Source organism: Pithys albifrons, chromosome 2 (genome assembly GCF_047495875.1).
Source record: "Pithys albifrons albifrons isolate INPA30051 chromosome 2, PitAlb_v1, whole genome shotgun sequence".
NCBI lineage: Eukaryota > Metazoa > Chordata > Aves > Passeriformes > Thamnophilidae > Pithys > Pithys albifrons.
Window position 1 is genome coordinate 33732631 of NC_092459.1, and position 15362 is coordinate 33747992.

General features: G+C 42.7%; 2 protein-coding genes across 3 annotated transcripts in view; both read left to right on the forward strand.

Moving 5' to 3' along the window:
* Positions 1 to 2524: 2524 nt before the first annotated feature.
* Positions 2525 to 5181, forward strand: RIPPLY2 (ripply transcriptional repressor 2). Of its 2 annotated transcripts, XM_071548705.1 has the most exons (4): positions 2525 to 2906; positions 3055 to 3119; positions 4545 to 4588; positions 4886 to 5181. In XM_071548705.1, the coding sequence occupies exons 1-4, from the start codon at positions 2558 to 2560 to the stop codon at positions 5049 to 5051; spliced, it is 624 nt and encodes a 207-aa protein (XP_071404806.1). In that variant the 5' UTR covers positions 2525 to 2557; the 3' UTR covers positions 5052 to 5181. The 2 variants fall into 2 exon arrangements, with proteins under 2 accessions (XP_071404806.1, XP_071404807.1); XM_071548706.1 differs by lacking the exon at positions 4545 to 4588.
* A 1085-nt stretch (positions 5182 to 6266) lies between these two features.
* The window catches only part of CYB5R4 (cytochrome b5 reductase 4), a 32367-nt gene continuing 23271 nt past the window's right edge, over positions 6267 to 15362 (forward strand). Inside the window, exons 1-4 of the mRNA XM_071548704.1 lie at positions 6267 to 6401; positions 7479 to 7632; positions 10761 to 10861; positions 12913 to 12997. Of these exons, the coding sequence (XP_071404805.1) occupies positions 6327 to 6401; positions 7479 to 7632; positions 10761 to 10861; positions 12913 to 12997 (415 nt within the window). The 5' untranslated portion in view covers positions 6267 to 6326. The remainder of the gene's footprint in view (positions 6402 to 7478; positions 7633 to 10760; positions 10862 to 12912; positions 12998 to 15362) is intronic.

A 15362-nucleotide genomic window follows, 5' to 3' on the forward strand; every position in this document is an offset into this window, starting at 1 on the left:
GAGGACTGCCTGTATCAGACTTCATGGTGAATTCAGAACTGCATTCCACTACCATATGCAAAGAACCAATTTTAAGTGTCCCAGCACTCGCATTTGACCAACTATTTGCTCAGTGGCTGTATGTACCTCCTCTCTACAGAGATTTTAGCACCAGAAAACCATTAAACCATGGCTAGGATAGTAACTTACCAATGCAATGTTACTGTTGCTTCATGCACAAACTGTAGAAGAGACAGCCAAAGCATCTTCCATCCCTGCTTTACCAATTTCTAGACTATATTTCAAGGTCAGTGGGAAGATAGGAAAATGTTAAGAATTGGATTCTGAGTTTTTTATGGTGGTCAATGAGAACAAGTTATTAATGCAATGAGACTTTTGTATTTCTCTCAAGAAACAGGACTGCATTACTGATCTATAAATCCAAGAAAACTCGTACAGTGTGAAAATATGCAGGGGACCAACAGCTGTTACTCATTATTTTCTCCTTATCCTTTCAACACCTCTGTTTCAATTTGCTCTATAATGGGTAAATCACACTTTCTCCCTAGGACATTTTGTCATGCCAGGCAGGTACTAAAAAGAATCCTGAGACAATTAAGAGTCATTGGCCAAAGACACCCTGTCTTTTGTTGCTTTTACTGTAGACATTGAAACTCATTTTTATGCTTTATCAAACAGATAGAGCTGATGTTGTTTTCTCCTAGTCCCTTGTCACCAGTAAGGTGATAGATGATGTTTCTGCTTTTCTTCTTTAGAGAGTGAACCTTGCCCCCTTGTCCCCCTTATACAGCTTGTGTTACACTTCTCAAAAGAGAAATACAAAATATAAAATTATTGTTCTCACTTCATTTAGGCTAAAGAGGAATCTACCATCGGACAGCTTTTAAATGTTTGTTTTATGCTTTACCTCATCTGACAAAGCTTTGCAGTAGCAATATGAAAATAGAGGAAAATTAGAAACAATTTTGGTTATGATCATACTCTGTAACGCACAAGCTACTTTGCACTATTCTCCATTTCTTAACTGTAAGATGAATATTTACTGGTGTTTGAGTCTTTTGTTCACTCTGGTTTTAATTAATCTGACTAGGCCACAGTGAAAATGACGCAGGGAAAAATGCAAACAACTACAAACATCACATGTCCTACTAAACTGGACTTTTTACCCTAAAATGTGTTTTCCTTTAACAACTCTGAAAGTCATGATTATCAATTTTTCTAAGCAATCAAATGGCTGAAACCTCCAAAGGGACAGAATATGTCCACTGATAAAGTTGGAGTGTATCACAGCATGCACAAGCCTGAACACATGCATTCGTCCAACTATTTATTTTTCAAAGTAAGTGTTTGCTTTTCTTCAGAAAGGCAATTCAGTCTGCATCTGGTTTTGACTCAAAAATCTGAAAGATTAACCTGATTGTATTTCCCACACAGCTACTAATATGTAATGTTTTCTTTCAACTGGTACTGCTGATACTATTTAGTGAAATGGGTTGTGCTGAAGATGCTGTGGGAGAAGGCACAAGTCACCTTTTATCTGCAGCTACTCTTGGGCAGTGTTAAGGAAGACAAACTCCTATGGCTACACTCAAAAAGGCAAAATATTATTCTAAAGAGTGCCTCAGTCTTTGTGGTCCTCAGTAATGTGAGTCTTTAATGGGACAGTAAATTTCCTGGATATTCAGCTCTCCTTCAGCATCTAGGGCAGCTCCACATCACCAATCCTTCGAGCTTCCTCAGGCTCATATTGTTACTGTTTACCAGCTCTTACATAACTCTGTTGTTTCTGTTTCCCTCACATGCATCACTGACTGCAATCTCAGAAAGAAAAGGAGAAACAAAAATAATAAATTAAAAAATAGAACCAAAAATAAGTTCCCTTGGTGCGAGGGATGATGGAAATGGCAGGAGCTTGGTAAAAAACCTTGCACGTGCAGTGACACCATCTGATACTGGCAGCAGAATGAAGTGTTGGGACCACATGAAAAAGAATAAAGACAGGAACGTTTCCTCTGTAGCAGTATATGTATGTATATATGTATGTAAAGAGCCAGAACAACGTTGCCTTAGGGAGAACATGTCCGGGATCGCACCGGGGGATGACACGTTATTGAATAAGGACCCCTCCAAGGAGCATCTTGTTCCCCGCCACCCCGGGAGGAGCCCCCTTTGTCCGTGCCCACTGCCGCGGGGAGCGGCGAGCGCTGCCATCCCCCGGGTAGCCGCGGAACCCTCGTTGCCCGCTCGGGTGCCTTCGCTGTTCCCTCCAGGGCAGAAAAACACACGGGTGAACAACAAAGGGCCGCGCTGCGGCGGCCGCAGCGCTCCGCGGGGGCGCACAGCGGCACAGGCACAGGCACAGGCACGAACCCTCTGTTCCCACAGGGGCTGCCCCCTCCCGCCCCCCGGCAGCTGCCATGTGTCTGCTCAAGTGCGATTAACACCGACTCGCCAAATCCCCCCCGCCCCCGCTTCCCCTTCCCGGGCCATTTGGGGCATGCACACGCCCGCGCCCCGTGTTTACACGCCGGCGCCTTCGCGCGGGGCCTTCCCGTGGATGGCGCTGGCAGATGAGCCGGGGGAGGTGGGGGCTCCGCGCCGCGCAGCACCCGCCGCCACCGGCTATAAAAGCCTCCGGGCCCGCGGCCGGCAGGGCCAGGCGAGCGGCCGCGGACCGGCGGAGGATGGAGGGCGGAGGAACGGGGTGCGGCTGTGGCTGCCCCCGCCCGCTCTCGGTGGTGCTGCCCCCGCAGGGCTACTCGCCCCTCTCCTCCCCCCGGTGCGGGGGGCGGCCCGGCCCTGCCCTGACAGCGCTGTCCCTGCCCTGCAGCCCTGCGCCCTTCTGGAGACCGTGGGTGCCCGCGCCGGGCGAGGCGGCGCGGCGGAGCGGCCCCGGCGCAGCGGCGGTGAGTGTGGCGGGGGCACGGCGTGGTGGTGCCTCTGCCGCCGGCATCGCCGCAGGAACACGGGGACGTCCCGGCGGGGCGGGGATGCTCGGGGTGGGCCCGGTGCCGTGCCGTGCCGGCGGGCTGACCTCTGCTCTCTCCTCCGCAGCCTCGCAGCCCCGCCGGGCTGGCGGAAGCCTCCCGAAAGCTGGCGCAGTACACGCACCCCGTCAGGTAAGGGCTGTTGGGGCCGCCGCCGTTCCCGCGGGGATGCTCCGCGCACCCAGGGCCCGCCGGCACTGCGCGGCCACAGAGGAGTCCCCTGCTCGGCAGCGTAGTGCCCTAGCACTCGCTCTCCCGCCCCTTTTGTTTCCATCCATATGTTTATCTAGATATTAAAGTCCCTTGGGAGTGAATTGGCCATCTATGTGCTTTTGAACTGATAGGTCGTTGGGCAAATGATTTTCCAGCATTTGTGGATTAACCATCTTTGAGATGTTGTGCTTCTGTGGTGTGGGACTTAAGTACACTACACAGTTATCTGGTTGTTTTTTTTGTGGTGGTGGAGATGGCTGAAGGATCGTGCTACACATCCCTGTGCACAGGATTAAAAAAGGAACGGTAGTGTAGTTCCTAGGCTATCTTGCTGTGCATACATCCAGCGCCCTCTGAGAGCAAGGAAGCAGGTGGAGGCCTGCGAGGAAGTGGCAGGAGAGAAGGGTATGGACTGGTTAAGGCACCGTTGCCGAGGAAAATACTTTTGTAACTATTGCTTTAACGATGAAAGTAATGATAGTATCTGCACTGTCAGTTTGGGGGCAAAAAAAATTAAAATAACCAGTTCAATCTGCAGGAGAGTCTGTATTAAAAAGAACTGGTTGGTGTCACAAGGTACTTAATGTAATTGCACAGGTAGTTCTTCCAGAAAATATGCAGCTTCCTCAGAAATCTAGGCTCTGATCCTTCAAATACTGATGCACAGATGAAGTGATTGCACAGGCTTAGTTCACTGTGACTGCTTCAGTGCTTAGGTATGAGTGAATTCTGCTGCAGGGAACACTGGGAATGGAGACATGTTACAAAGCCAGTGTCAGTTACTTTGTGCTGCAGAGGAAGCAGCGTTCTGTTAAGCAGTAGCCTAGGAAGTATTTCTTGTGATTGCTAGAAAGCAGTCTAGTTCATTATCTTTAAGCACTTCTATTATAAACAATGTGTAGTCAGCATTTCATTATGTTGCAGTGTGCTAGTCTTTTGGCTCATGGGATTTCCATGGTCTATTTCCAAACTGTAAGTAAAGGAGGATGTTAGTTGAAAAGAAACAGGAGTGATGGAGTACATTATTTGCAATATACTATTACTAGCTCATAGCCCTTGCCAACTATAGTATCAGCAATTTTTGTTAAATTGTGGAGACAACACAGGCCATTTTGAAATCTAGATCATGGGACATCTTCAATGAAGAGTTTTTTGATTCTTCTTGGAAAGACAGGTGAAATATTGAGGTCTGATCACTCCTAGACTTTTATCTTTCCTTTACAATTTGGGTTTTGTTCTGCATTATTGTAAACAACGAGCGAGGCTGGGGACCTTCAGTTAGAAAGCTATCAATTTAATCCAAATACATTATGGATCCTGTTTTACACCCATTATATTCCCTAGGAACACTTCCAGTTGGGGCAGTGCTACTTGGATCACATTGCCAGGTAATAGTGTTAAGAAACTACTGAATGGAAGGTTTCAGATGAAGCAGATCTTGGGCTTTAGAGTAGGAAAACTAGTACTTCAAGTGCATCCTTATTTCTTCAGATGCAAATACAGAATCCAAAGGATGTTTTGTTTGTTTTGTTTTCCTTAATCATATGTGGAAAGTGATTTAGTAATTGATCATGTGAGGAAAAGCCCTGTAGGATGCTTTTCTTAATAGAATTTGCCTTTGGTTTCTTGCCTGTCAATCTCCATGTAAAATAACAACAAGCAAATCTATTGTATACTTGTTTCAGACTATTTTGGCCCAAATCAAGATGCTATGATTACTTGTATCAGGAAGCAGAAGCACTTCTGAAAAACTTTCCAGTTCAAGCTACAATTTCCTTTTATGAAGACTCAGATAGTGAAGATGATGAAGATGAACTGGAACAAGATTCAAGAACAGAATCAGGTTGCTGATTGCAGGACAGGACAATGCCTCTTTTAAGACTTAATTTAAACTTGATATAAATATGTATTATAGTATTTTAAATATAATTTATTTCTATGTAAGTTATTCTTAATAAAACTCAGACGTCTTGTAATTTTATCTGAGCTTTTTTCCTTTGTTCTATTCCTGCCCTAATTTAGGCAGGGAAGGTATTAATTAGTATTTTTATCTGAGGTCCTGTATTTTGTAGACTGTAACTTGGTCACCAATTTTAGGAGCAGAGAACAGATGCCTTGCTTTAAAGGGCTCTATGGTTATGTGACTTTCTCAGAGTCTGAGGACACAAGGAAAGCTTTTCATTGTGATTTAGTAGGCTCCATATGGAAGTGTATCAAGGAATCATTGGATTAAGTATTCTAATGTGCCTGCTGTTACAATGGAGTTCCAAATATGCATAAGAGAAACAATATAGCTGCTTTCTAAATGGAGAGAATGGTTCAAACGCTACTCTAGCTTTTGATTTTTAAGGAAGGTATTTGGCTTAAGTCCCTCAAGCTCTCAGGTACATGCTCTGTATTGTTGTATGTAAGTGATAGATTCCCACTGTATTGTTTGTGAAGTTGACATCAAGGAATAAGAAAAAGGTGTGAGTTGTCCTTATTATGAGTTTGGTTTTAAAAACTGAAGCAAAGTTTAGTACCAATCATCATGAAGGCCAAAGGCCCTAAAAGAACACCAACATCAAAAATCCAAAACTTTAAATTAAACGTCAGTGCCTCTGTCAGGTAGAGCTTGTGTACATACCCTGGCTCTGCCCTTTCCTGAGTGCTGCGTATGTCGCTGCAGGCTGGGCTGGCTCAGCTCAGTGTGCCCACGACATCCACATCCCTGGAGCGGCCGCCCCATCCCACCTGCTCCCGAGGGACGCGGCACAGGAAGGACGCGGGCCTACCCCACAGCCGGGCCCACAACCCAACTCTCCGGGCGGGGCAGCAGCAGCTGAGTCTGTCACGACAGCCTTCCAGCTTCAGCCCCTGCCGCTGGGACACCTGGACGTAGAGCCAACCTTAGCGCGGGGGGCAGCCAAGGGCTGTGCAGTCCCAGGTGGTCCCCCCACCGCTCCGCAGGGCTGTGCAGTTCCGGGCAGTTTCCCCGGGCCCCTCCCGCTCCGCAGGGATGTGCAGTCCCTGGAGCTCTCCCCGGGCCGCCGCGCTCCCTCCCTGCGCGGCCCCGCCCGGCGTGGCGGAGCCTGCGCGCTGTGCTGGGCCCCGCCCGCCCGCCGGGCCGCGGCCTGGGCCCGCAGGATGCTGAACGTTCCGCCGCCGGCTTTCCCCGGGCCCGGCTCGCAGCAGCGGGCGGCGGCGGGCGGCCGCAGCAAGGTAGGGGCAGATCGCCCGCCCGCCGTCGCGTTGCAGGTGCTGGAGGCGCCGGCGTTTCCCGCGCCGCGCAGCTGCCGGGCCCGTCCCGGAAGAGCTGCGGTGCCGCCGGTCGGTTCGCGGCCGCCGCCCCGTGCTCCCTTCGGGCGCTCTCGTACCCGAGCGACTGCCGAGCGGCCGCGGCAGCGCCCGGGGAGAGGGACCGGCTCGGCTGCGCCGCCGGGAAGCACTGGGGGCCTCTCATTTGGGAAGGCGGTGGTGATAACCCTTCCTGTGCAGGGACGGAGACTTTCAGCTTGGAATTACTGCGTGCAGCTTGTGCTTTATGTCTCGTGTGTTCATCCTTGCAGGGGTTTGAGAGCACTTGTTGTCTGCAGGCCTGACTTGGGCAACAGACTTGTACTTAGACTAAAGTAGCATTAAGCGGTGTGAGTCTATGTACGCTTTAGGGGTTTTGCTTCTGTTTTTCCTGTGGTTTTGTAAGACCATAGTTCTTTAACCCTGTTTGGATGAAAGGGGTTCCTGGTCTGTGGCGGTGCTGAAAAGGAAGATGTTAGACATCCTGAAGATCTTGCTCTGCTTTTCAGGGCAGGCTATGGCCCACAGACCTCTGGTAAGCTACTGGACCTCAGTCCCAGCTTTCTCTGGTTGTATTTTCAATTGCTGTAGGGCTTGTGGAAAGTCTTTATGAATGCTGTGAGAGTGAACTTTGCAACTTGTCATACCAGATCGTGATTTTCAGATTTCCCTTCCTTACTGCTCGTGAGTTTCTAGGCCGTATCTCAAATGATGCTGATAAAAAAATTTTTCTGCCACAGGCAGACTTGGTATCTTCAGTTTGCTTTAGGAAGAGTCTGAATGTTTGTTGATGTCCAAGAATTGCTGTGTCTGAGTTACCACCCAGAACACTTCCTTAAGCCCCCTTACTGCTGAGTAGAGCTCCCAAATATCAGAGAATAATATGGGTTGGGTTATTTCTTTTTTTGTCTGAGTCCTCCTAGAGAACTTAGAGGAATGTATTTAATGGCTTTTTCCTCCTTTAGAGTTTAATGATGTTTGTACGTTTTTGTTATATTTCAGGTACCTTTAAAACCAGGAAGGAGTCTTATGGATTGGATTCGACTAACTAAAAGTGGGAAGGATTTGACTGGTCTGAAAGGGAGGCTCATTGAAGTGACAGAAGATGAGCTTGCTAAACACAACAAAAAGGAAGACTGCTGGATATGTATAAGAGGTTGGTTGCTGTGATGTTACTTCTGCATTTTTTTAACTTAGCTTCTCTTTTCTTGAAGAACTTAAAGAAGAAACAACAAAACCCAAAAAACAACGATGAAAGCCATGTGCAAAAACAAACTATGCACCAGTGTTTAGGCCAGGTGTAATCTTGACATAATTGGACACAGCTCTGAGTTAGAGATTTTGTGTCACAAAGATATTCTTTGCTCTCAAGCCTTTCTTAAGAAATCTTACAAGTGGTCATGTTTTACTCCTATTTTAAAACTGCATATGAAAGTAACAAAACACAAGATTGTGGGCGATGTGTCAAATAACAAGAACTTAGCAAGAATAAGGTGTGAAAGTGCTGGCATGTACTTACAGTTCTCAGTCTCAGACAGTTATCTTTCACGGTAGACTCATTTTAGTGACTGCTTTAGAGCATCTAAAGACATACTAATATCAAAAATGTTACTTAAACCTATAGAATGGTCTTTGGGAAATAATTGTGCAAGCCTATGAAGCCCACTGCTTCATAAAACTTAGCAATGCAAGTGCAGCTGCCACACAGAGCAATTGCAATATATCTTGCATCAGAAATATCTGTGGTAACTATGCCATTCTATTTATGTTATTATTTTAATTAAATATTAGCTCAAAAGTTGAAAGTGTTTTGTGCTATAAGTTAACAGTAGATAAAAGGTGGCCTGGAGTAATAGCTGTGGCTAGAAGAGTATTTTCAGGGCTGCAAATGGACTTCCTAATCGTCCTACAGAAAGGAGTAAAATGTTTGTTCTCTAGTTTAGTCATGTAGAGGCTAAAATACATTAACATAGCTTTAAATTTGTTATGAAATAACAGGACAGTTAAGAGGATCAACATAGCTAATGTGACATTTCTGTAGGAATCATAGAATCATAGAATTGATTGGATTGGAAAAGACCTCCGAGATCATCAGGTCCAACCCTTGGTCCAACTCCACTCCGTTTACTAGATCGTGGCACTCAGTGCCACGGCCAATCTCAGTTTAAAAACCTCCAGGGATGGTGAATCCACCACCTCTCTGGGCAGGCCATTCCAATGCCTGATTATTCTCTCTGTAAAGAATTTTTTTCTGATATGCAACTTAAATTTCCCCTGGCAGAGCTTGAGCCCTTGCCCTCTTATCCTATTGCTGAGTGCCTGGGAGAAGAGACCAACTCCCACCTATATGAGTGGTTCTTTTAGTGGCAACTTTGATGTAGTAAGGAACAGCATTGGTATTTGGTATAATGTCCAATCTGAACTTCAGCAAAAGGAAGTTAAGAATTTTTATTGGAAGGTGACTTCTTGTTGGGTGTTAGGAGGGATGAGAGTAAAAGTAAGAGTAAAATGTCATTCAGTACTGGTATTTAAAGAAAGTAATAGGATTGTTTATACTCTGTGCTGTTCTTGCACGTGCTAGCAAAGCTATAGTGGGAGGAGTGCTAAAGAAAGCTTGTTTAGTATGGAGATCTGTTAATTTATATTTCTGAAAATGGGATATGTGCTACTGCAGACAGAATTACTGCTCAAAATGCTTCTGTGTTGTTTTTAATCTCATATTTTCCCTTGAATGCATCTCTGAAGTTGGGTTTTTACAAGAACTTTGTCAAGCTGCTTCTGTATCTTTAAATTTTTCTATCTCTGCCTTTTTACTCAGAGGACTAATATAAAACCATCATAGCTGAGAATCATGGTAGATTATCTGTAGACATCATATGTGGACAAATAATAACATAATTGTTTAAAAGCTTAATGAGGTCTCTGCATTGGTAGTTACACTCTGTAAGAAAGAGCAGAAATTCATGAGAGGAATGTGAAGTAAAACAAGAACAGGAGTTAACTTTGATCAAAACCCCAGTGTGATAATCATCAAAGAAAGCTGTTTTTATGCCCCAAATTTATGTATAAAGAGGGATGACAGCAGAGTTAAAAAGAGGATGAAGGGTATAGAAATGAGATTTATTTTGCTTCTGCAAGCTTGATGGTAAATTTGACTAATATTCAGGTCATAACTCCGTATATACTTATGTTTTATTGTGTGCAGTAGTTGGTGCTGCACACAAGATGGCACAGTGAATACAGCCAGCAGAAGAGCAGGTCAGTAAAATATGCAGAGATCCTTCCTTTATTGTCTGGGGTGGTTGTTCTTGCCAGCTGGGATTGTCCCATGTATGTAACCCCCCTGGCCCAGTGCTGAATGCCTACCTCCTTCTGAAGTAATTAATGTGCACTTCTTAGTGTATTAAAAGCTTTTTCTGAAAGCACTGGCACAGTTCTACTTTTGGTAGCTTCCGGTTTTGATAACTTTAAATTTGTTTAACTATTTTGCTAGGTAGGCCTGCAGTAATCATGTTAACAGCAATATGTCTGTAGTTAATCTGTTTATAGTTGAATTCTTCAGGCTCTAATTATCCTGGTTGCATAGCAACAGTAATTAGACTTCATCATGTCAGACCTGTGAAGAAACATTATTTTATCTCCCTGGAAGTGTTGAAAGAATGCTGAGCCCTTTTACTGCAACAGATTTGGTACCAGGGGTGTAAGCCTTTAATGAGCATAAACACTGTTAAGTTTCTTACATTGCTGAATCTGAAGAATGGAAGTTTTATTGCTGATGGTGATGGTTTTTCCTTATGGAAGACAGTTCATTGCTTTTGGTGTTTCATTCCATAGATAATGGGTGGTAGGGAAACAACTGTGACAACAATTCAGGCATAACTTAATTGGGAGGGAGAGTGAAGACGATTCTCTGCACTAACTGGCTTAATTTCATGTCTCTGTTTAAAACAGCCTCAGGTTCTTTTACCCCCTAACTAGGATACATCATGTTCAACTTCTAGGTTTAAATCTTAACCCAGGAGGTAACTTCAGATGTTCACTGGGACAAGTGGTTGGTATGGCATTTTAGGATTGGCCTCTCCGTGTAATAGGATGGATACCTCTTGTGCCCAACACAAATGTGTCGTTTATGTTTCTGTTTTTGTGAATTCCTACCATTTTTTCCATATGATGCCTACTGTTTGCCATTATGCTCTTCCTTTCCACTAACCTTTCCACTGGTTTTGGAAGATAGGAAGGGTTGTAGAAATGCTGCTAATATTTTTTATATTTCACTCTCTTCAGGATTTGTATATAATGTCACACCATACATGGAATATCATCCCGGTGGCGAGGATGAACTAATGAAAGCAGCAGGAACTGATGGTACAGATCTCTTTGACCAGGTGAGAACAACTGGCAGCAAATGACACTTGCTCACCATATTGTGAAAAATGCATGTTTTCTGATTATTTTTAGGGCATTCCAGTGGAAACAGTAATTTTTTTTTTCAATTCTAGGGTTGCTCCTTAGTATAACACTTAGAATAACACTTGTGGTGAAAGAGGGTTGTAGTTTAAACTTTGTAACAAAAGACACTGATGAACATGTCACTGTATGTTGTTGGAATGATGCTTCAATTAGACCATTTTTTAGCAGAAATATCCAGAAAGCTAACAAGAACTTGAGATACCACTTTCTTAATAAATTGCTACAATGGCTAATTGCTTTCATCTGAGAGACCTTTTTTCCTTGGAGCTTTTGCTTTTTGAAAAATGCTTGTAATATTCTTTGTCTCTTGACTTGGCAAATGCATTATCAGAAAAATGCTGGAGCTGCTATTAACTGGTTGTAAAACAATCACAAGATGATGACAGGTGGTCTTTTCTTTGTTTCCTGTTTCTTTATTTTGAAAACACTCAGAAAATGAAGGGTCTGCAGCACGGGTTTGCTTTCTGCAAGAAACTGCTTGCAAACTTGGTGTTTTAAAAGCTGATTCACTGAGTTGGTATTTTTTAGAAACAGACATTGTTTGAGTCTCCTTGACTCACTAAGTTTATCTGTAAAAGAGAAAAGAGCAGAAAGGAAGCCTCCTCTGTTTCTGAAAGGAAATCTGTTACCACCTTACATGTTGTGCATCAGTTTGTCTACCTTTATTTGCAAAATATTTTTAACTATGTAAATAGAGATGTGATAATGTTTTAGCTTTATTGAGTTTATCCTTGGTTAATTCTTTCACAAATGAAGTGTTAGAATGGGCATAGTTCTTTGGTTTCAAAAAATTTGGAGTTTTTCTCCTAAAAGTTCATCCAGTATCAAGTTGTGGCGTGGAATTATGTAGCTGAGTCATTATACGATGTCCTTGGAAACAGGAGTCTTGACATCAGGAATATTTGGGAAAGCTCTGCTAGCTGTTGCTAATTTCAGATACATGCTTGCTGCGGCTTTTTTTTAGGTTGTTTTGTCGTGGGAATGGAAAGTAGTGTTCAGATCCTTAAAATATGCTGTTCCCTTTTATTTTTCTGGCTGATGTCTTTCCTGTTCCCAGAAGCTTTTCTCTTTTCCTCTCTGCTTTAGCATTCTGTGTCTGTTGGATACTCATCTTTTTTTAAGAGTTTGGTAGGTTGCTAGTGTTTCTCAAATTTTTGTAAAAATTAACTGTCATTCATAGTCCTTCATTTCTTTCTGTTATTTGTATATAAGGAAACTGTAACTTGTGGATGAGATTCTTTATCTCATCTCCTTAGCTTGTTCAGTTTGAAGTTATTTTTAAGTCTAGATACCATTCAAATTTGTCATGCAACACTTTGTTTCCTTTTTAATTCTTATGATGTTATCCTGGATGCCTTATCAGAATTGGCTTTTCTGCCATCCATTTCCTCTGCAAGTTCTCCAGTTCTGGCCTGTAAAGCTTCTGCTTTTTCTTCACTTTATTTGACTTTCTAAAATAGGTAATTTCCAAATAATTCAGTGATAGTAAGACAGAAACAAACAGAAATACACCAACTTGGTAAGAAGTGGTTTTGTGTCTAAACTACAATTCTTTACATTTGTTTCCTTCATCCTTTCCCCTTTATTTGTCTAAACAAGACTAATAACCCTTGTGGTAAAGGCAAGATCTTTATTATGTTTATTGCGTAGTTTACATCATCAAAATGCTCTTCTGAAATATATTCTGTAGCTCAAGGTTTTGATGTTCCGATACTGCAAAGCATAAAAAAATAAATGAAACTATTGTGACTTTTTCATGGTCCTACTGTTTTCACTTATTGACATGCTCTCTGTAATAGAAGTAAAAATAACTACTGCATGATGCAATAATGGGTGTTAATATGTTTTAAAAAATAGTCTGCTAAATGAATTACATTAGTCACTGTACAAAAATGAACTTTTCTGTTTCAGTGCATAGAACAACATAGATTTACAAATTTTCTGAAAAAATATTTTGTTAACGTAGGTTCATCGGTGGGTCAATTACGAATCAATGCTGAAGGAATGTCTTGTTGGGAGAATGTCTGTCAAGCCTATTGCTGCTCCAAAAGGTGAGTTTTTTAAGAATGAAATGTTTTCTATTATGCTTTATTCCAAATTTATCTAGAAATTATGAGAAATCCTAAATCATCATATTTATGAGGAAAGTCTCTATTCTTGCATGCATTAATTTTTTTTCAACAGACAACTGAGGATGAAACTGTTTTGTGTATGAATACTTTTATAAGTAATGTACCGCTAAGTTTCTTCTTTTAGTCATTAAAAAACAGATGTGTGTGTGTATAGAAAGAAACCTTTTTCCACCCACCTCAAGATCTCTCTTTCTTCTTCTGCTCCCAGGGGACAAACTGTCATAGGCAACTCTCATCTTGAAATAACAGTCAGTATTTTCAGTCTCATGATTTCAGCACCAGACATATGTCTGGCAAGTTGCATATATATTGATGTGTTGGAATACACTTTATGGGCAGTTATCCTTTCCAGAACACTTTATTGGGTCCTTTAGTTTGAATGTACTTGGAGAAATTTTTGCTGATACAACAAACTTCTCTGAGCCAGGACAGGAAGAAATGTAGTTTATTGTCTTAAAAAGCCAGTGATTGTTTCCAGAGACTTTAATCTTGAGTACTTCTTCTGATTTGTAGGCTGCAGCCAAAAACTTCCTATACCTGGGAAGCAGACACTGCTACTCTATACAAATACTCAATACATAGCAAAACTGCAGTGAAAACGTGAATGAGTTAATGGTTGCAAGCATTTTTCTCCAATTCTGTGACATCTTTTAGCTCACTAATTCTGCTATCTTGTAGCTTTTCAGCTTCTGTCAAAGTGCACTGTATGGTTGCTTGGTGCTTAGGTCACATTGCCTTAACAGTTAGGTTGAGTTTGGTCTGTGGATGAAGGGGAATAGTATTTAACACCTCCATGATGCTAAGTACCTAATTCCAGTGTGGAACTTTTAAGGTAAAGGCTGCAAAGTATGAAGAAGCCTTGACAGCATAAATGCCTCATGCAGTTGAGGCATTACACATACATTACTGCTACTTTGTCGGCTGAGTTAGAAATTTAAAAGTAAACCTGATTTTTTTTGATTTCATTAATTGAACTTTTCGTATTCTTGTGACAGCTGGTCAGTAAAACATAAACATGTCTTTGCCCCTGCTGGCTATGACAGTCTGTTTTCAGCTGTTCCCTTTTCATGCTTTGCTCTTTAATAGGACTTTTCTGTCCATTTTGCTGTAGCAAAGTGTACGGGATAAAGGTTGCCAAGTTTTGTATAAAACCAGTTCTGTTGCCTATGTCTCTTTTAGCCATTTGAAAAATGTAGTTTCATTAATTAAGAATGAGACTGATTACAGAATCACAGAATCATTTAGGTTGGAAAAGACTTTCAAGATCGAGTCCAAACTTTGGCTGAGCACCACCTTGTCAGCTGGGCCACAGCACTGAGTCATTTCTTGAACGCCTCCAGGGATGGTGACTCCACCACCTCCCTGGATAGTGCATTCCAATGTTTAATAACCCTTCCCATGAAGAAATTGTTCCTGATGTCCAACCTGAACCTCCCCTGGCACAGCTTGTGCTTGTCCTTTTGCTGGTTGCATGGGAGAAGGGCCTGACTTCCACCTGGCTACTATCTCCCTTCAGTTGTAGAGAGTGATAATGTCACCCTTGAGCCTCCTTTTCTCCAGGCTAAACAACCCCAGCTCCCTCAGCTGACTTACTCTCTAAATCCTTCATCAGCTTTATTGCCCTTCCCTGGACTCTCTCCAGCACTGGACTTGCTGAAATTCTTCATTGTAAAAGTCTCCAAGTTTATTTCATTCCTCCTCCTCTGTTGAATTGTTAAAAAATGTGGTTGATTAACTTCACTATTAGGCAGCAATAATTCTAGTCTTGGGTCCTTCCAGGAGACCTTATTCTACCAAGTTTGCATTTGAAAATAGAAACATAAATTTTTAACTTAAGCTGCATGTTTTTGAATATAGGATTAAATTAAGTGTAGGAAGAAGACAAGACCTCAAATTAATGATTGCATTGCTCTTTTTTGTGGCAGGGTGAATGTTTGGTAGTAGGGCAAGTGCTGGTGTTTGATGCTTGGTGCAGTGTCAATACAGAGCAAGGGAGGCAGATGTAGGTTTGTTGGGGCATTGCTGGAAGATTTGTGGTTATTTGGCTTGGGTTTTGTTTCCTGTGTTCTTGTGGCTTTTTGGAAGATGGCACAATGATTTGCTCATGGAACTGCTTAAGAAAGGTGAAGCTTGTCCTTAAACACTTAAGATTTTTTAAGAAGAGTTTTGTGAAAATGCTGGTGATAGTTAACATTTTGACACCTTTTTTGGGGGAATGCTGCTTCATGCTGTGGTAGTGACTGATGGGAAATTCTGTAGTGTTACAGTGGATCTGTGCACTGAA

Excerpts from the sequence above, each read along its gene's own strand:
- RIPPLY2 (XM_071548705.1), top strand. The coding sequence starts at position 2,558 with ATGGCGCTGGCAGATGAGCCGGGGGAGGTGGGGGCTCCGCGCCGCGCA. Across the intron at positions 2,907-3,054 it reads GCGGCCCCGGCGCAGCGGCG|CCTCGCAGCCCCGCCGGGCT; the intron begins GTGAGTGTGGCG and ends TCTCCTCCGCAG. Across the intron at positions 3,120-4,544 it reads CAGTACACGCACCCCGTCAG|GAACACTTCCAGTTGGGGCA; the intron begins GTAAGGGCTGTT and ends TATATTCCCTAG.